Raw genomic sequence first — 20,288 nt, 5'->3', positions numbered from 1 at the left:
GTGGTATGATCAGTATCAGGCTGTGGTATGATCAGTATCAGGCTGTGGTATGATCAGTATCAGGCTGTGGTATGATCAGTATCAGGCTGTGGTATGATCAGTATCAGGCTGTGGTATGATCAGTATCAGGCTGTGGTATGATCAGTATCAGGCTGTGGTATGATCAGTATCAGGCTGTGGTATGATCAGTATCAGGCTGTGGTATGATCAGTATCAGGCTGTGGTATGATCAGGTTCAGGCTGTGGTATGATCAGTATCAGGCTGTGGTATGATCAGTATCAGGCTGTGGTATGATCAGTATCAGGCTGTGGTATGATCAGTATCAGGCTGTGGTATGATCAGTATCAGGCTGTGGTATGATCAGTATCAGGCTGTGGTATGATCAGTATCAGGCTGTGGTATGATCAGTATCAGGCTGTGGTATGATCAGTATCAGGCTGTGGTATGATCAGATCAGGCTGTGGTATGATCAGTATCAGGCTGTGGTATGATCAGTATCAGGCTGTGGTATGATCAGTATCAGGCTGTGGTATGATCAGTATCAGGCTGTGGTATGATCAGTATCAGGCTGTGGTATGATCAGTATCAGGCTGTGGTATGATCAGTATCAGGCTGTGGTATGATCAGTATCAGGCTGTGGTATGATCAGTATCAGGCTGTGGTATGATCAGTATCAGGCTGTGGTATGATCAGTATCGGGCTGTGGTATGATCAGTATCAGGCTGTGGTATGATCAGTATCAGGCTGTGGTATGATCAGTATCAGGCTGTGGTATGATCAGTATCAGGCTGTGGTATGATCAGTATCAGGCTGTGGTATGATCAGTATCAGGCTGTGGTATGATCAGTATCAGGCTGTGGTATGATCAGTATCAGGCTGTGGTATGATCAGTATCAGGCTGTGGTATGATCAGTATCGGGCTGTGGTATGATCAGTATCGGGCTGTGGTATGATCAGTATCAGGCTGTGGTATGATCAGTATCAGGCTGTGGTATGATCAGTATCAGGCTGTGGTATGATCAGTATCAGGCTGTGGTATGATCAGTATCAGGCTGTGGTATGATCAGTATCAGGCTGTGGTATGATCAGTATCAGGCTGTGGTATGATCAGTATCAGGCTGTGGTATGATCAGTATCAGGCTGTGGTATGATCAGTATCAGGGCTGTGGTATGATCAGTATCAGGCTGTGGTATGATCAGTATCAGGCTGTGGTATGATCAGTATCAGGCTGTGGTATGATCAGTATCAGGCTGTGGTATGATCAGTATCAGGCTGTGGTATGATCAGTATCAGGCTGTGATCAGTATCAGGCTGTGGTATGATCAGTATCGGGCTGTGGTATTATCAGTATCGGGCTGTGGTATGATCAGTATCAGGCTGTGGTATGATCAGTATCAGGCTGTGGTATGATCAGTATCAGGCTGTGGTATGATCAGTATCGGGCTGTGGTATGATCAGTATCGGGCTGTGGTATGATCAGTATCAGGCTGTGGTATGATCAGTATCAGGCTGTGGTATGATCAGTATCAGGCTGTGGTATTATCAGTATCGGGCTGTGGTATGATCAGTATCAGGCTGTGGTATGATCAGTATCAGGCTGTGGTATGATCAGTATCAGGCTGTGGTATGATCAGTATCAGGCTGTGGTATGATCAGTATCAGGCTGTGGTATGATCAGTATCAGGCTGTGGTATGATCAGTATCAGGCTGTGGTATGATCAGTATCAGGCTGTGGTATTATCAGTATCGGGCTGTGGTATGATCAGTATCAGGCTGTGATCAGTATCAGGCTGTGGTATGATCAGTATCAGGCTGTGGTATGACCAGTATCAGGCTGTGGTATGATCAGTATCAGGCTGTGGTATGATCAGTATCAGGCTGTGATCAGTATCAGGCTGTGGTATGATCAGTATCAGGCTGTGGTATGACCAGTATCAGGCTGTGGTATTATCAGTATCAGGCTGTGGTATGATCAGTATCAGGCTGTGGTATGATCAGTATCAGGCTGTGGTATGATCAGTATCAGGCTGTGATCAGTATCAGGCTGTGGTATGATCAGTATCAGGCTGTGGTATGATCAGTATCAGGCTGTGGTATGATCAGTATCAGGCTGTGGTATGATCAGTATCAGGCTGTGGTATGATCAGTATCAGGCTGTGGTATGATCAGTATCAGGCTGTGGTATGATCAGTATCAGGCTGTGGTATGATCAGTATCAGGCTGTGGTATGATCAGGTTCAGGCTGTGGTATGATCAGTATCGGGCTGTGGTATGATCAGTATCAGGCTGTGGTATGATCAGTATCGGGCTGTGGTATGATCAGTATCGGGCTGTGGTATGATCAGTATCGGGCTGTGGTATGATCAGTATCAGGCTGTGGTATGATCAGTATCGGGCTGTGGTATGATCAGTATCAGGCTGTGGTATGATCAGTATCAGGCTGTGGTATGATCAGTATCAGGCTGTGGTATGATCAGTATCAGGCTGTGGTATGATCAGGATCAGGCTGTGGTATGATCAGTATCAGGCTGTGGTATGATCAGTATCAGGCTGTGGTATGATCAGTATCAGGCTGTGGTATGATCAGTATCAGGCTGTGGTATGATCAGTATCAGGCTGTGGTATGATCAGTATCAGGCTGTGGTATGATCAGTATCAGGCTGTGGTATGATCAGTATCAGGCTGTGGTATGATCAGTTTCAGGCTGTGGTATGATCAGTATCAGGCTGTGGTATGATCAGTATCAGGCTGTGGTATGATCAGTATCAGGCTGTGGTATGATAAGTATCAGGCTGTGGTATGACCAGTATCAGGCTGTGGTATGATCAGTATCAGGCTGTGGTATGATAAGTATCAGGCTGTGGTATGACCAGTATCAGGCTGTGGTATGATCAGTATCAGGCTGTGGTATGATCAGTATCAGGCTGTGGTATGATCAGTATCAGGCTGTGGTATGATCAGTATCAGGCTGTGGTATGATCAGTATCAGGCTGTGGTATGATCAGTATCAGGCTGTGGTATGATCAGTATCAGGCTGTGGTATGACCAGTATCAGGCTGTGGTATGATCAGTATCAGGCTGTGGTATGATCAGTATCAGGCTGTGGTATGATCAGTATCAGGCTGTGGTATGATCAGTATCAGGCTGTGGTATGATCAGTATCAGGCTGTGGTATGATCAGTATCAGGCTGTGGTATGATCAGGCTGTGGTATGATCAGTATCAGGTTGTGGTATGATCAGTATCAGGCTGTGGTATGATCAGTATCAGGCTGTGGTATGATCAGTATCAGGCTGTGGTATGATCAGTATCAGGCTGTGGTATGACCAGTATCAGGCTGTGGTATGATCAGTATGATCAGTATCAGGCTGTGGTATGATCAGTATCAGGCTGTGGTATGATCAGTATCAGGCTGTGGTATGATCAGTATCAGGCTGTGGTATGACCAGTATCAGGCTGTGGTATGATCAGTATGATCAGTATCAGGCTGTGGTATGACCAGTATCAGGCTGTGGTATGATCAGTATGATCAGTATCAGGCTGTGGTATGATCAGTATCAGGCTGTGGTCCCATCTTGATTACTGTCCGGTAATACGGTCAAGTGGAGCTAAATAAAGACCTAACAAAGCTGCAGCTCAGAACAGAGCAGGAAGTCTTTCCCTGAACAGCACAATACAGAACTAAACATCAACAACACGCCCGGTAGTCCTTCCTGTTGACGAGAGATTAGCTGCTTCTCTACTAGTTTTGAGATTATTACTGTCATAAATTCCATGATTGTCTGCATAATCAAATAACATTCAGCTCAGACACCTTTAACATACCCCACAAGCCACCAGGGCTCCAAAAATAAATTCACGGCTGCGCAGTAATATACAGAGCCATGATCGCACATCTCCGATTACTCAAGCGAACAGTAAAATTACCATGACAAAAACCAAACCAATATGAAACATCTCATGGAAGGGCGGGGACTGCACGAGGACACACAAACACACCGTTCGTTTCTGTTGTTTTATTTGTAAATGGTATTTTAAAAAATGTGTGTGTGTGTGTGAGACTGTCCATGTTTTGTTACTTGTCAAAAAGTATCGTTAATACAACATTCACCTGACTGAGTTGAAGGCACACAACAGCCAAAAATGTGGCTTAAAAAAAATATATATTAATCTATGTTAAGAAAAAAATACCACCAACCAATATTAAAACTTATTTTAATTTTTGAAATATTAAGGCCCTGCAGACCACCAGTAGTCTGTGATCATGTTGTCTGCATTACATTCTGTTCCCCTTTCATTTAAAAAAAAAAATTGAAACATTTTAACCAAATGACAAGGCACTATTACCAGGAACAGTCTCTTGGTTGAACCATGACATCACTCAGAATCCATCTGATTGATTGTATCAGTAGAAACTAGTCAGATCAGTGATTGAAATCAAGGGAGAGATCCTGAACATAAGGGTTTTTACTCAACAAAACGGGTTGAGAGACATTCAGTCCAGCTCTTTCCCCATCAGGTCAGTTAAAGAAAAAGAGACAAGCCATTTTACAGATGTCCGTGGTGGGATCAGACAACCAGCATATCAACAGGAGGAGGTCTGAGTGGTATCCGTCCCAGGGTAAACCTTTTCCCTCCAAACTCCTTCAGTTCCTCTTCACTCAGCTGGCTCTGGGGGGAGAAGAGACTGTTTGCTGCCCCCCCAGTCGCCCCTGTCCCTGCTACCATACCCCCAAACCCTCCACTCGCCTGTCCAAAACCACTTTCAGCCACCGGGGCTGCACTCCCGATACCACTTCCTCTAAACCCTCCTCCACTAGTGGTCATCGAGGTGAAGCTAAACCCGGAAGCAGAGGAAGCTCCGAAACCGGCAGTAGTTGGGTCTTTGTTGGCAGCAGGGGCGGCAAAGGAGAAACCTGCCGCCGAGGGAACAGAGGTGGCCGTAGAACCGATTCCAGCGGGAGCTGGTGCGGCGCCTACCACAGCACTGCCAAAACCAGAAGCTGCAGGCTTGGGAGCAGCCGAACCAAAACCTCCAGCACTCGGCGCAGCAAAGCTGAAACTGCTGAAACCTGTGGTGTCCTGGACTGAAGCCTGGGCTGGCACTCCAAAACCTAGAGAGAGGAGAGAGAGTCTAGCTTTAGATGGAGAGAAGTACCACAGATGCCATCCTACAGATGGTCTTAGCCAGTCAACATAGGAGTTACAGAGGGTCTTAGCCAGTCGACCTAGGAGTTACAGAGGGTCTTAGCCAGTCAACCTAGGAGTTACAGAGGGTCTTAGCCAGTCGACCTAGGAGTTACAGAGGGTCTTAGCCAGTCGACATAGGAGTTACAGAGGGTCTTAGCCAGTCAACATAGGAGTTACAGAGGGTCTTAGCCAATCAACATAGGAGTTACAGAGGGTCTTAGCCAGTCAACATAGGAGTTACAGAGGGTCTTAGCCAGTCAACATAGGAGTTACAGAGGGTCTTAGCCAGTCAACATAGGAGTTACAGAGGGTCTTAGCCAGTCAACCTAGGAGTTACAGAGGGTCTTAGCCAATCAACCTAGGAGTTACAGAGGGTCTTAGCCAGTCAACATAGGAGTTACAGAGGGTCTTAGCCAGTCAACATAGGAGTTACAGAGGGTCTTAGCCAATCAACATAGGAGTTACAGAGGGTCTTAGCCAGTCAACATAGGAGTCACAGAGGGTCTTAGCCAGTCAACATAGGAGTTACAGAGGGTCTTAGCCAGTCAACATAGGAGTTACAGAGGGTCTTAGCCAGTCAACATAGGAGTCACAGAGGGTCTTAGCCAGTCAACATAGGAGTCACAGAGGGTCTTAGCCAGTCAACATAGGAGTTACAGAGGGTCTTAGCCAGTCGACATAGGAGTCACAGAGGGTCTTAGCCAGTCGACATAGGAGTCACAGAGGGTCTTAGCCAATCAACATAGGAGTCACAGAGGGTCTTAGCCAGTCGACCTAGGAGTTACAGAGGGTCTTAGCCAGTCGACATAGGAGTCACAGAGGGTCTTAGCCAGTCAACATAGGAGTCACAGAGGGTCTTAGCCAGTCAACATAGGAGTTACAGAGGGTCTTAGCCAGTCAACATAGGAGTTACAGAGGGCCTCCACGCCTGTATTCCTATGAAGCCTATGAAGAACACAGGCTACAGCAGATCTTACCTGTTCCAAAGCCAGATGGTGCTGAGGACCCAAAGCCGGTCACTGGTGTCGACCCAAAACCTCCAGACGCTGCCTGTGGTGCTGGGTTGTCCAGCTCTGCAAGCTGGGAGAGACGAGAGAGTATTACTCACCTTGTACATACACTACCGTTCACCAGGCTCAACGTCAACAGTGAAGAGGCTGGCCTTCTAGGCAGAGTTCCTCTGTCCAGTGTCTTTGTTCTTTTGCCCATCTTCATTTTGTAATTTTATTGGCCAGTCTGAGATATGGCTTTTTCTTTGCAACTCTGCCTAGAAGGCCAGCATCCCGGAGTCGCCTCTTCACTGTTGACGTTGAGACTGGTGTTTTGTGGGTACTATTTAATGAAGCTGCCATTTGAGGACTTGTGAGGTGTTTGTTCCTCAAACTAGACACTCTAATGTACTTGTCCTCTTGCTCTGTTGTGCACCGGGGCCACTCCTCTTTCTATTCTGGTAAGAGCCTGTTCTGTGAAGGGAGTAGTACACAGCCTTGTCTGAGATCTTCTGTTTTTTGGCAATTTCTTGCATGGAATAGCCTTCATTTCTCAGAACAAGAATAGACTGACGAGTTTCAGAAGAAAGTTCTTTGTTTCTGGCCATTTTGAGCCTGTAATCGAACCCACATATGCTGATGCTCCAGATACTCAACTAGTCTAAAGAAGAACAGTTGTATTGCTTCTTTGATCAGGACAACAGTTTTCAGCTGTGCTAACATAATTGCAAAAGGGTTTTCTAATGATCAATTAGCCTTTTTAAAATGATAAACTTGGATTAGCTAAAACAACGTGCCATTGGAACACAGGAGTGATGGTTGCTGATAATGGGCCTCTGTACGCCTATGTAGATATTCCATTAAAAATCTGCCGTTTCCAGCTACAATAGTCATTTACAACATTAACAATGTCTACACTGTATTTCTGATCAATTTGATGTTATTTTAAAAAGGACAAGAAAAAGTGCTTTTCTTTCAAAAACAATGACATTTCGAAGTGACCCGAAACTGTTGAACAGTTAGTGTATATAACTTTGTATTTGTCTTGTCGTATTACTACAGAAAGTAGTGTGTGTGTGTTACCATAGCGACTCTGGTGTTGCCGCTCATAGCCCTCAGCTCCTGGACTCTGCTTCTCCATTGGTTGAGCAGCTGATTGATGACGTTAACCTACAGACACACAGAAGGTAGTATTGATTGGACGATACAGACACACATGAAGGTAGTATTGATTGGACGATACAGACACACATGAAGGTAGTATTGATTGGACGATACAGACACACATGAAGGTAGTATTGATTGGACGATACAGACACACATGAAGGTAGTATTGATTGGACGATACAGACACACATGAAGGTAGTATTGATTGGACGATACAGACACATATGAAGGTAGTATTGATTGGACGATACAGACACATATGAAGGTAGTATTGATTGGACGATACAGACACACATGAAGGTAGTATTGATTGGACGATACAGACACACATGAAGGTAGTATTGATTGGACGATACAGACACACATGAAGGTAGTATTGATTGGACGATACAGACACATATGAAGGTAGTATTGATTGGACGATACAGACACACAGAAGGTAGTATTGATTGGACGATACAGACACATATGAAGGTAATGGCTGGACACTCTGGGATCAGTGGTCCTTAAGTTAGAAGTAAGGAACTTATCCCCCTAAACTGCTCATTAGGCGCTGCACTACGGCTGCTCCAGCCACTTCTACATAAGACTGTGTGTGTGTGTGTGTGTGTGTGTGTGTATATCGGAAGGGTTTGGTAAAAAAAGCAGGAGTCGAATGTCTGTCTCGTATGAAAGCAATAAAATATTTTCTTCATGACATTTGAATCCCAGTGCAGATGGCTTCATGTTAAACTGTGTTTATGCAGATAAAGGGACATGCATGTGATTCTCCTCACATATCCCTGCAGCTCTCCTGACGGCTTGGTGTTGTAGTACTCCAGTCTCAGCTCCTCTGGAGAGAGCTCTGTAAACCCTGCACAGAGAAGACCAGGTTCAATATACTGGAGACTCTTCACTGTCCCCCAAGTAAAAAACTAATGAATGACAACGCACAGTAACATACAGAGCCATGATCGCATAGAACTGACTTCTATGTACAACTACTCACGCAAACAGCAAAATGACCTTTAAAACAAACGAATAAACAACATCTCATGGTACAGTAACACACACACACACACACACACACACACACACACTATGTGTTCAGTTGTATTGTTTGTATACGGTTGTATTTTACATGTGTGTGACTGTCCTTGTCTATCAGTGTTACTTGTCATGTGTTGTGTGTTGAACCACAGGAAGAACAGCTGCTGCTTCGGCAAAAGCCAACGGGGAATCCAACTAAACAAAACGCCACTGTACACATGTTTTTATGTTCTTGTGAGCTGAAATCATAGACAGTGTTCGTTTAATGAATGACAAAACAAAAAAAGTATCGTTCAACAGCCCATAATTGTTTTAAGAAATCTATGCAAAGCAAAAATACCACCAACAATAATTAAAACCAACTTAAAAAAATATATATATATATTATTGTGAAATATTGATTCCTTGTAGACCTCCAGGAGTGTGACTATGATCATGTGGTCTGTCTTACAGTGCAGCGAAAAAGTTTTTGCCCCCATTTCAAATTCTCTACTTTTGTATTTATTTATTTTTATATTGAATGTTAACAGATCTTCAACCAAAACCTGATATTAGATAAAAGGGAGCCTGAGTTGAACAAATAACACAACAATTACATATTTATTTCATTTATTTAATGAACAAAAGTTATGCAACACTTAATGTCCCTGTGTGAAAAAGTAATTGCCCCCTTTACACTCAATAACTGGTTGTTCCACCTTCAGCTGCAATGACTCCAACCAAACTGCTTCCTGTAGGTTTTTGATCAGTCTCTCATGTCGCTGTGGAGGAATTTTGGCCCACTCTTCCATGCAGAACTGCTTTAACTCAGCGACATTTGTGGGTTTTCAATCACCAACTGCTCGTTTCACGTCCTACCACAACATCTACATTGGGTTTAGGTCTGGACTTTGACTAGGCCATTCCAAAACTCCAAATGCGTTACTTTTTAGACCTTTTCATGTGGACGTTATTGTGTTTTGGAGAATTTTCCTCGCTGCATGACCCAGCAGTGCTTCAGCTTCAGCTCACAGATGGATGGACTGACATTCTCCCGTAGAACTCTCTGATACTGAGCACAATTCATGGTTCCTTCTATTAAGGCAAGTCATCCAGGTCCTGAGGCAGAAAAACATCCCCAAACCATCACACTACCACCACAATACTGGACCGTTGGTATGAGGTTCTTACTGTGGAATGCAGTGTTTGGTTGTTGCCAGACATAATGGGACCCATGTCACCCAAGAAAGTTGTATAACTGCCTTGATTTTTCTTGGACCCCAGGAAGTGTAGCTGCTATCTCGGCAGGAACTAACGGGGATCCATAATAAACCCCAGGAAGAGTAGCTGCTGCCTTGGCAGGAACTAATGGGGATCCATAATAAACCCCAGGAAGAGTAGCTGCTGCCTTGGCAGGAACTAATGGGGATCCATAACAAACCCCAGGAAGTGTAGCTGCTGCCTTGGCAGGAACTAACGGGGATCCATAATAAACCCCAGGAAGAGTAGCTGCTGCCTTGGCAGGAACTAATGGGGATCCATAATAAACCCCAGGAAGAGTAGCTGCTGCCTTGGCAGGAACTAATGGGGATCCATAACAAACCCCAGGAAGAGTAGCTGCTGCCTTGGCAGGAACTAACGGGGATCCATAATAAACCCCAGGAAGAGTAGCTGCTGCCTTGGCAGGAACTAATGGGGATCCATAATAAACCCCAGGAAGAGTAGCTGCTGCCTTGGCAGGAACTAATGGGGATCCATAATAAACCCCAGGAAGAGTAGCTTCTGCCTTGGCAGGAACTAATGGGGATCCATAATAAACCCCAGGAAGAGTAGCTGCTGCCTCGGCAGGAACTAATGGGGATCCATAATAAACCCCAGGAAGAGTAGCTGCTGCCTTGGCAGGAACTAACGGGGATCCATAATAAACCCCAGGAAGAGTAGCTGCTGCCTTGGCAGGAACTAATGTGGATCCATAATAAACCCCAGGAAGAGTAGCTGCTGCCTTGGCAGGAACTAACGGGGATCCATAATAAACCCCAGGAAGAGTAGCTGCTGCCTTGGCAGGAACTAATGGGGATCCATAATAAACCCCAGGAAGAGTAGCTGCTGCCTTGGCAGGAACTAATGGGGATCCATAATAAACCCCAGGAAGAGTAGCTGCTGCCCTTGGCAGGAACTAATGGGGATCCATAATAAACCCCAGGAAGAGTAGCTGCTGCCTTGGCAGGAACTAATGAGGATCCATAATAAACCCCAGGAAGAGTAGCTGCTGCCTTGGCAGGAACTAATGGGGATCCATAATAAACCCCAGGAAGAGTAGCTGCTGCCTTGACAGGAACTAATGGGGATCCATTATACATATAGGAAGAGTAGCTGCTGCCTTGGCAGGAACTAATGGGGATCCATAATAAACCCCAGGAAGAGTAGCTGCTGCCTCGGCAGGAACTAATGGGGATCCATAATAAACCCCAGGAGGAGGTCTGAGTGGTATCCGTCCCAGGGTAAACCTTTTCCCTCCAAACTCCTTCAGTTCCTCTTCACTCAGCTGGCTCTGGGGGGAGAAGAGACTGTTTGCTGCCCCCCCAGTCGCCCCTGTCCCTCCCACCATACCCCCAAACCCTCCACTCGCCTGTCCAAAATCACTTTCAGCCACCGGAGCTGCACTCCCGAAACCACTTCCTCTCAGCCCTCCCCTGACTAGTAGGTAATGGGTTAACAGCTGTGTCCAACCCTCATATGCGAGTGTGTGGTGGTAACAATCAAACTTTTCCAACCAGACAATCCTATAGTGGGACAGACCAAAGCTAAACCCTTCTGTTTGTCTTACCTGAGATGGTGTTTTTGAGGACAGAGTAACAGGAGAAAAGCCACTGGCCTGAACTCTCCCAGATTTCCATATCTTTCTGGATGGTCTCTCTGGTGAGGAGAGAAGACAATGGCTATTACATTTACAGACTACTTTGTAAAGTATGTGTATGTGTGTGAATTCTGAATACCATTGTGAAAACTGTATCCACACAACCAATCACTGGACTTACAAGTGTTTTTCATTGTCCTCCCCTTCACTCCCACCCCTGTCGAAGCTGCTCGGAGTGCTCAATGCAGAAAATCTGTTTTGGTTTGGAGAGGCGGCTGCAAAACTGAAATTGGAACTCTTGACTTGGCTGTCTCTTCCTCCTCCTCCGCCTGGACCCCAGTTGTTGCCACCTCCCCCTCCTCTTCCTCCCCCTCTGCCCCAGTCATCCCCACCCTGCTGGGAGGAGAAGGATGACGGCTGGACGTAGTTTCCTCCTCCAGACCTCTGAGCTGGGTTCACCCACACTCTGTTCCCAAACCCTGAAAACAGGAAGTTCATAGATTAGACTACCTAAATATTGGATGGGGAAACAGGAAGTTCACAGATTAGACTACCTAAATATTGGATGGGGAAACAGGAAGTTCACAGATTAGACTACCTAAATATTGGATGGGGAAACAGGAAGTTCACAGATTAGACTACCTAAATATTGGATGGGGAAACAGGAAGTTCACAGATTAGACTACCTAAATACAGGCTCCCGAGTGGGGCAGCGGTCTGAGGCACTGCATCTCAGTGCAAGAGCTGTCACTGCAGTCCCTGGTTCGAATCCAGGCTGTATCACATCCGGCAGTGATTGGGAGTCCCATAGGGCGGCGCACAATTGGCCCAGCGTCGTCCCGGGTTTGGCCGGGGTAGGCCGTCATTTTAAATAAGATTTTGTTCTTAACTGACTTGCCTAGTTAAATAAAAAATAAAAAAATACTAGATGGGATAAGTGTGTTGCTAGACTGCATGGCATGATGACACACTTTCAATGAACTAGCCAATCAGTTTCTGCTATAGCCAACACAGTTGTTTTACTAGCCAGGACCTAGTTTCCCAAAAGCGTCGAGGCAAAATTCATTACTAGAACCTTTGTATGAGCAAACCAAATGAAATTGTATTTGTTACATGAGGCGAATACAACAGGTGTAGATCTTACCGTGAAATGTTACTTACAAGCCCTTAACCAACGAGGCAGTTCAAGAAATAGAGTTAAGAAAATATTGACAAAATAAACAATATCAAAAAGTAACAAGAAAATGACATAACAATAACGGGGCTATATACAGGGTATTACGGTACAGAGTCAATGTGGAGGCTATATACAGGGTATTACGGTACAGAGTCAATGTGGAGCCTATATACAGGGGGTACCGGTACAGAGTCAATGTGGAGGCTATATACAGGGGGTACCAGTACAGAGTCAATGTGGAGGCTATATACAGGGTGTTACGGTACAGAGTCAATGTGGAGGCTATATACAGGGGGTACTGGTACAGAGTCAATGTGGAGGCTATATACAGGGTATTACGGTACAGAGTCAATGTGGAGGCTATATACAGGGGGTACCGGTACAGAGTCAATGTGGAGGCTATATACAGGGTGTTACGGTACAGAGTCAATGTGGAGGCTATATACAGGGGGTACCGGTACAGAGTCAATGTGGAGGCTATATACAGGGGGTACCGGTACAGAGTCAATGTGGAGGCTATATACAGGGGGGTACCGGTACAGAGTCAATGTGGAGGCTATATACAGGGGGTACCGGTACAGAGTCAATGTGGAGGCTATATACAGGGGGTACCGGCACAGAGTCAATGTGGAGGCTATATACAGGGGGTACCGGTACAGAGTCAATGTGGAGGCTATATACAGGGTGTTACGGTACAGAGTCAATGTGGAGGCTATATACAGGGTGTTAGGGTACAGAGTCAATGTGGAGGCTATATACAGGAAGTACCGGTACAGAGTTAATGTGGAGGCTATATACAGGGGGTACCGATACAGAGTCAATGTGGAGGCTATATACAGCGGGTACCGATACAGAGTCAATGTGGAGGCTATATACAGGGGGTACTGGTACAGAGTCAATGTGGAGGCTATATACAGGGTGTTACGGTACAGAGTCAATGTGGAGGCTATATACAGGGGGTACCGGTACAGAGTCAATGTGGAGGCTATATACAGGGGGTACCGGGACAGAGTCAATATGGAGGCTATATACAGGGTGTTACGGTACAGAGTCAATATGGAGGCTATATACAGGGTGTTACGGTACAGAGTCAATGTGGAGGCTATATACAGGGTGTTACGGTACAGAGTCAATGTGGAGGCTATATACAGGGGGTTACGGTACAGAGTCAATGTGGAGGCTATATACAGGGGGTACCGGTACAGAGTCAATGTGGAGGCTATATACAGGGTGTTACGGTACAGAGTCAATGTGGAGGCTATATACAGGGGGTACTGGTACAGAGTCAATGTGGAGACTATATACAGGGGGTACCGGTACAGAGTCAATGTGGTGGCAAAATACAGGGGGTACCGGTACAGAGTCAATGTGGAGGCTATATACAGGGGGTACCGGTACAGAGTCAATGTGCGGGGCCACCGGTTAGTTTAGGTAATATGTGCATGTAGGTAGAGTTAAAGTGACCATGCATAGATAATAAACAGAGAGTAGCAGCAGCGTAACAGAGGGGTCTGGGTAACCCTTTGATTAGCCATAGATCACAGGATCTTTGTTTGGTTTGGGGATTACAGAAATGAGGCCTTGTGTCATAAAAACAGGCAGGAGACCTAAATCAATTGCCTCCTTAAAGACATTAAATATAAATTAAAAAATATCCTCCTGAAAATATTTATAGAATTCATTAATAAGGCCATCATTCCCTGGAGATTTGCTCTCCTTTAACTTACTGATACATTCGGTCCATTTCTAGTTGTAAAGAAAATAACTCTTTGCTTTTTCATCAAGGTCCTGCCATAGAGATTAGAGAAAGTTTAGAGAAAGATTAGATTAGAGAAAGTATGTCCTTAAGTTTCTCTTCCCTCAATCTTTTTACGTTCAGAAATGTCTTTACCTCTCTTCATGGCTGTTTGTCTTATTTCATACTTCATTCATTCCCAATCTTTCCCATAAGACTTAAATAGTTGGCTTTTCCTCCAATTGTCTTGTATAATATCTTTGGCATCCATCTTGATATGATCGTCTTCCAACAGTCTACTATTGAGTTTCCAATAACTCCGATTCGGTTTAACTTCAGATCCATTCATATTTAAAGATAAGAATATAACTTTATGATCAGATGGTTCAATGTATACCATGACTACAGTGTTATCTAATGAATTAGAAGTAAATTCTGGACTGTCTGGGGACATGTCCTTGTGACTCCAAGTGAAGTACTATTTATCAGGACATTTAGATCTTCAAATATCGAATAATCCAAGACATAGATTATTAAACTCAGGATTAACAATACTGGATCTATTAGGAGGGGGATATCTGTCAATCATCACATGAGAGACAGAATTAAAATCTCCCACTTAAGATCATCTTGAAATACAACTTTAACTCTATTAAGCTCTTCCAGAGTGGTGAGTCTTACTACCGATGACCTTCCCTTTAACTCTATTAATCTCTTCCAGAGTGGTGAGTCTTACTACCGATGACCTTCCCTTTAACTCTATTAATCTCTTCCAGAGTAGTGAGTCTTACTACCGATGACCTTCCCTTTAACTCTATTAATCTCTTCCAGAGTAGTGAGTCTTACTACCGATGACCTTCCCTTTAAATGCACCTTTAACTCTATTAATCTCTTCCAGAGTGGTGAGTCTTACTACTGATGACCTTCCCTTTAACTCTATTAATCTCTTCCAGAGTGGTGAGTCTTACTACCGATGACCTTCCCTTTAAATGCACCTTTAACTCTATTAATCTCTTCCAGAGTGGTGAGTCTTACTACCGATGACCTTCCCTTTAACTCTATTAATCTCTTCCAGAGTGGTGAGTCTTACTACCGATGACCTTCCCTTTAACTCTATTAATCTCTTCCAGAGTGGTGAGTCTTACTACCGATGACCTTCCCTTTAACTCTATTAATCTCTTCCAGAGTAGTGAGTCTTACTACCGATGACCTTCCCTTTAACTCTATTAATCTCTTCCAGAGTGGTGAGTCTTACTACCGATGACCTTCCCTTTAACTCTATTAATCTCTTCCAGAGTAGTGAGTCTTACTACCAATGACCTTCCCTTTAACTCTATTAATCTCTTCCAGAGTAGTGAGTCTTACTACCGATGACCTTCCCTTTAACTCTATTAATCTCTTCCAGAGTAGTGAGTCTTACTACTGATGACCTTCCCTTTAACTCTATTAATCTCTTCCAGAGTAGTGAGTCTTACTACTGATGACCTTCCCTTTAACTCTATTAATCTCTTCCAGAGTAGTGAGTCTTACTACCGATGACCTTCCCTTTAACTCTATTAATCTCTTCCAGAGTAGTGAGTCTTACTACCGATGACCTTCCCTTTAACTCTATTAATCTCTTCCAGAGTAGTGAGTCTTACTACCGATGACCTTCCCTTTAACTCTATTAATCTCTTCCAGAGTAGTGAGTCTTACTACTGATGACCTTCCCTTTAACTCTATTAATCTCTTCCAGAGTGGTGAGTCTTACTACCGATGACCTTCCCTTTAACTCTATTAATCTCTTCCAGAGTGGTGAGTCTTACTACCGATGACCTTCCCTTTAACTCTATTAATCTCTTCCAGAGTGGTGAGTCTTACTACCGATGACCTTCCCTTTAACTCTATTAATCTCTTCCAGAGTGGTGAGTCTTACTACCGATGACCTTCCCTTTAACTCTATTAATCTCTTCCAGAGTGGTGAGTCTTACTACCGATGACCTTCCCTTTAACTCTATTAATCTCTTCCAGAGTGGTGAGTCTTACTACCGATGACCTTCCCTTTAACTCTATTAATCTCTTCCAGAGTGGTGAGTCTTACTACCGATGACCTTCCCTTTAACTCTATTAAGCTCTTCCAGAGTAGTGAGTCTTACTACCGATGACCTTCCCTTTAACTCTATTAATCTCTTCCAGAGTAGTGAGTCTTACTACCGATGACCTTCCCTTTAACTCTATTAATCTCTTCCAGAGTAGTGAGTCTTACTACCGATGACCTTCCCTTTAACTCTATTAATCTCTTCCAGAGTGGTGAGTCTTACTACCGATGACCTTCCCTTTAACTCTATTAATCTCTTCCAGAGTGGTGAGTCTTACTACCGATGACCTTCCCTTTAAATGCACCTTTAACTCTATTAATCTCTTCCAGAGTGGTGAGTCTTACTACCGATGACCTTCCCTTTAACTCTATTAATCTCTTCCAGAGTAGTGAGTCTTACTACCGATGACCTTCCCTTTAAATGCACCTCTTCAAACTGCTACACCTGCAGAGTGGTTGTTGCCATATGATAACCAGATATCTTTACTCCATAGATAAAAACATTTTTTTTTTTAAACTAGATCGGAAGAACAAGCATGAGTCTCTCGTAGAAAGTCTCCATTAAACCGTTTGCAATACAGGAAAATAGCCTTAGGTTTGAGTAAATCCCCTGTACCCCTGACATTAATTGAACAAAGAGATTTAAAAAAAAGACAGCAATTTCAACCAACAACCTTGTTAGGAAAAACTAAGGGAAAAAAGATGTAACTCAAAAGATATCCATCCCATTATAAATGTTCATAAAGTCACCAAAAGTATTCCTACTCCCACAAGAGGGAGACATTGAATAGACTTTACAATAAGCAGTTATCCACCTATAGTTAGTGTTTAGTTTACCAGTTTTTCAGTTCAGCCTTTTCTTATATCAAGCGTTTGTGTAAATTCTTTATAATAAAAGGCTGCTTTTCACCTGGCAATTAGGCCGTGTTTAGGCCTTCCAGTTCTCTCCGAGTTAGACTCTGGCTCTCTCTCAAATGCCCTGATTTGGCCACATTTCTTTCCTGTCGATAATAATTTTTGCACCGACAAAAGAATGCCGTTTTGCCTGCCTTTCGAGCTGCAGCCACCATCGGCAACACTATCTCCCGTGTCCCTTGGTTTGCAGAGGTCAGATCCTCAGCGAATCTCAATTTTTTGCTTGATAAGGAACTCGGTTCTTTGCTCGCCTCCAGAGATGATCACGTGTAGATCTGTCGATGAACTGGTCGAAGGTTGTCCTCTGACTCTTGTCTTGATCCTTGAGTCTTCCAAACGATGTCAACATTTTTCGGAAGTTTGGCATTTGATTCGAGAATGACAGCTCCACAGATGTCAAGAACTCTACATTTGGTGTCCTCACACGACTGCTCTGGAATTCGATGGCGTGTCAGGTTCCACCTGCGCTGGTATCTCTCCGCCTCGTTCACCTTTTCATTTTCCTTCCACTTTCTTCATGTCACTTTTGAGGGTTTTCAATTTTGAGGGAATTAATTTTTATCGCATTGCTCCTGAGTGGCACAGCGGTCTAAGGCACTGCATCTCAGTGCAAGAGGCGTCACTACAGACCCTGGTTCAAATCCAGGCCGTATCACATCCGGCTGCGATTGGGAGTCCCATAGGGCAGCATACAATTGGCCCAGCGTCATCGTCCGGGTTTGGCAGGGGTAGGCCGTCATTGTAAATAAGAATTTGTTCTTAACTGACCAGTTAAATAAAAATTACATTTTAAAAAAATTAAAATAATTTAAACATGTTCTCCAAGCCATCTGCCCTTTCATCTATTTTATTTATTTTTACTGTCAAAAGCATCACAATATTGTTTTGCATCTCAATAAGTGACATACCCTCTTGCCCTCATCTTTTTCACCTGTGGCTTGACTGGAGTGTCGGGTCGTGCACACCATTTTCTCACCAACACCATTATTTCCCCCACAGTTACAGTCTGAAGAGGAGTAACCCAAGACCATACCGTCTTTAACTCTTAATAAACATTTCCAAAAGATTCAAAATATGCCAGACAGATACTGGTGCACAAGCGTGAAATAAAGACTGGTCCAAAAAAGCATCACAAGTAACGTTACAATATAAGTGTTCCTCATAAGCACCGTCTTTATCCCACTGCCGTAACATTATGTAACGGATGTAAAACCGAGACTTCTAGAAAAGACACGTAGCTAGCTAGGCTAAAAAGTAAACTAAATGTTATAGTTGAGTTTATGTCTATTAGCTACGGTGGAGAGTTGGTTAGAACAGAAACAGACTGCGGTCTGGGGACCCGGGTGAACAACACTACTAACTAGTACTACTAACTAGTACTACAACTAGTTAGCCTCGGCTCCCAAACTTCACCGGCGTCGTTGTGGAAAGTGAAGCTGAAAGCCTGTGGGGTAGAGACTAGTTACCCCCTTACCTCCTCCATCTCTGCTGGACTGTTGAGGAGGACGGTGGTTGTAATTTCCTCCACCTCCTCCACCTCCTTTTGGGTGCTCATTCCAACACTTGTCGCCATATCGACACCGACCTTGCATCCAAAAGTTACACACCGTCATAGCGCGGCAGGATTTATAATTCACCGGTGCGATGAATGAAATGAAATCCTCTCGTTTGCCCCACAATAGTTTTCAACACCACATTGTTTGCTTTCAGAAATACGCCATTTTGAAAATCCACATGAAGGAATGTCGCAGGTCTATGACGTCAGGTTGAAGGCGGGTAACGCAACAATGCGCCCATGTGTTTGGTTTTGGTACTGCATCCAGGAAAGTCATCCTCAATCAAAATGATCATCAGCCACAGTACACAATAGTACAGAAACGAATTACATAATTAGGCTATATTACATAAGACTCTATACAACTGGTAGTATTATTGTATTGTGTGTGTGTGTATTTCTGTCTAAGTGTGTGTGTGAGTGCGTGTGTGCGTCAGGTGTGTATGGGTGCTTAAATACTGTACATACGTAGCCTGTGTTTAGAGCAACAAGATTGTCTGCATTGTCAGTGTTGATAATACAGTTGCTATGTAAACTATGCTATTTTTAACTTACAAGTGAAAGTGTTGCAAGACAGAGAGACAAAGTGAAAGAGAGAGGAGGAGGGAGGGACACAGAGTGTCTTTTGGATTCCTCTTTGCCAACTCCACATTCCAGAGCGTTTCACCTGTGGCGAGTCTTGCCATGACAACACACAACCAGTTGAGGTGAGATTCAGGTGAGTTTCACCTGGAGGGCCGTGCTGTGTTTACACAGTACCACACACACACACACACACACACACACACACACACACACACACACACACACACACACACACACACACACACACACACACACACACAGAGTACAGTATCACAAATCACAGGTCACCAATAACATGCACCTGCACACATTTATTTATTTATTTATTCCGCCTTTATTTAACCAGGTAGGCCAGTTGAGAACAAGTCCTTTATTTAACCAGGTAGGCCAGTTGAGAACAAGTCCTTTATTTAACCAGGTAGACCAGTTGAGAACAAGTTCTCATTTACAACTGCGACCTGGCCAAGATAAAGCAAAGCAGGGCGACACAAACAACAACACAGAGTTACACATGGAATAAAACAAACATACAGTCAATAATACAGTAGAAAAAAAAGTCTATATACAATGTGAGCAAATGAGGTGAGATAAGGGAGGTAAAGGCAAAAAAGGCCATGATGGCAAAGTAAATACAATATAGCAAGTAAAACAAGGGAATGGTAGATTTGACAGTAGATGAGTGTGCAAAGTAGAAATACTGGGGTGCAAAGGAGCAAAACAAATAAATACATAAATAAATACAGTAGGGGAAGAGGTAGTTGTTTGGGCTAAATTATAGATGGGCTATGTACAGGTACAGTGATCTGTGAGTTGCTCTGACAGCTGGTGCTTAAAGCTAGTGAGGGAGATAAGTGTTTCCAGTAGAGATTTTTTTAGTTCGTTCCAATCATTGGCAACAGAGAACTGGAAGGAAAGACTGCCAAAGGAGGAATTGGCTTTGGGGGTGACCAGTGAGATATACCTGCTGGAATCTCTCTCTCTCTCTCTCTCTCTCTCTCTCTCTCTCTCTCTCTCTCTCATTATAATTGGGAC

The 20,288-nt window shown here is 44.0% G+C and overlaps 1 protein-coding gene across 2 annotated transcripts; it reads right to left on the bottom strand.

Annotated features, from left to right (window-relative positions):
- Positions 1–4,199: 4,199 nt before the first annotated feature.
- On the bottom strand, positions 4,200–18,866 carry nupl2 (nucleoporin like 2). 2 transcript variants are annotated; one of them, XM_045709170.1, is made up of 8 exons: positions 18,591–18,866; positions 11,605–11,691; positions 11,394–11,562; positions 11,183–11,271; positions 8,124–8,200; positions 7,264–7,350; positions 6,169–6,271; positions 4,200–5,115 (listed from the first exon to the last, which is right to left on the bottom strand). In XM_045709170.1, exons 1-8 carry the CDS (start codon positions 18,727–18,729, stop codon positions 4,571–4,573), a joined length of 1,296 nt encoding a protein of 431 aa, XP_045565126.1. In that variant the 5' UTR covers positions 18,730–18,866; the 3' UTR covers positions 4,200–4,570.
- Between the last annotated feature and the right edge of the window lie 1,422 nt (positions 18,867–20,288).

The sequence above is a fragment of the Salmo salar genome, chromosome ssa27, assembly GCF_905237065.1.
Source record: "Salmo salar chromosome ssa27, Ssal_v3.1, whole genome shotgun sequence".
Classification (NCBI taxonomy): domain Eukaryota; kingdom Metazoa; phylum Chordata; class Actinopteri; order Salmoniformes; family Salmonidae; genus Salmo; species Salmo salar.
This window is presented reverse-complemented; position numbering and strand designations above follow the sequence as displayed.

Coding starts and splice junctions, on each gene's coding strand:
- nupl2 (XM_045709170.1), bottom strand. CDS start 18,729: ATGACGGTGTGTAACTTTTGGATGCAAGGTCGGTGTCGATATGGCGAC. Junction 11,563..11,604: donor ATCCTTCTCCTCCCAGCAGG/GTGGGGATGACT, acceptor GAGGAGGGGGAG/GTGGCAACAACTGGGGTCCA. Junction 8,201..11,182: donor CCTCAAAAACACCATCTCAG/GTAAGACAAACA, acceptor TTCTCTGTGCAG/GGTTTACAGAGCTCTCTCCA.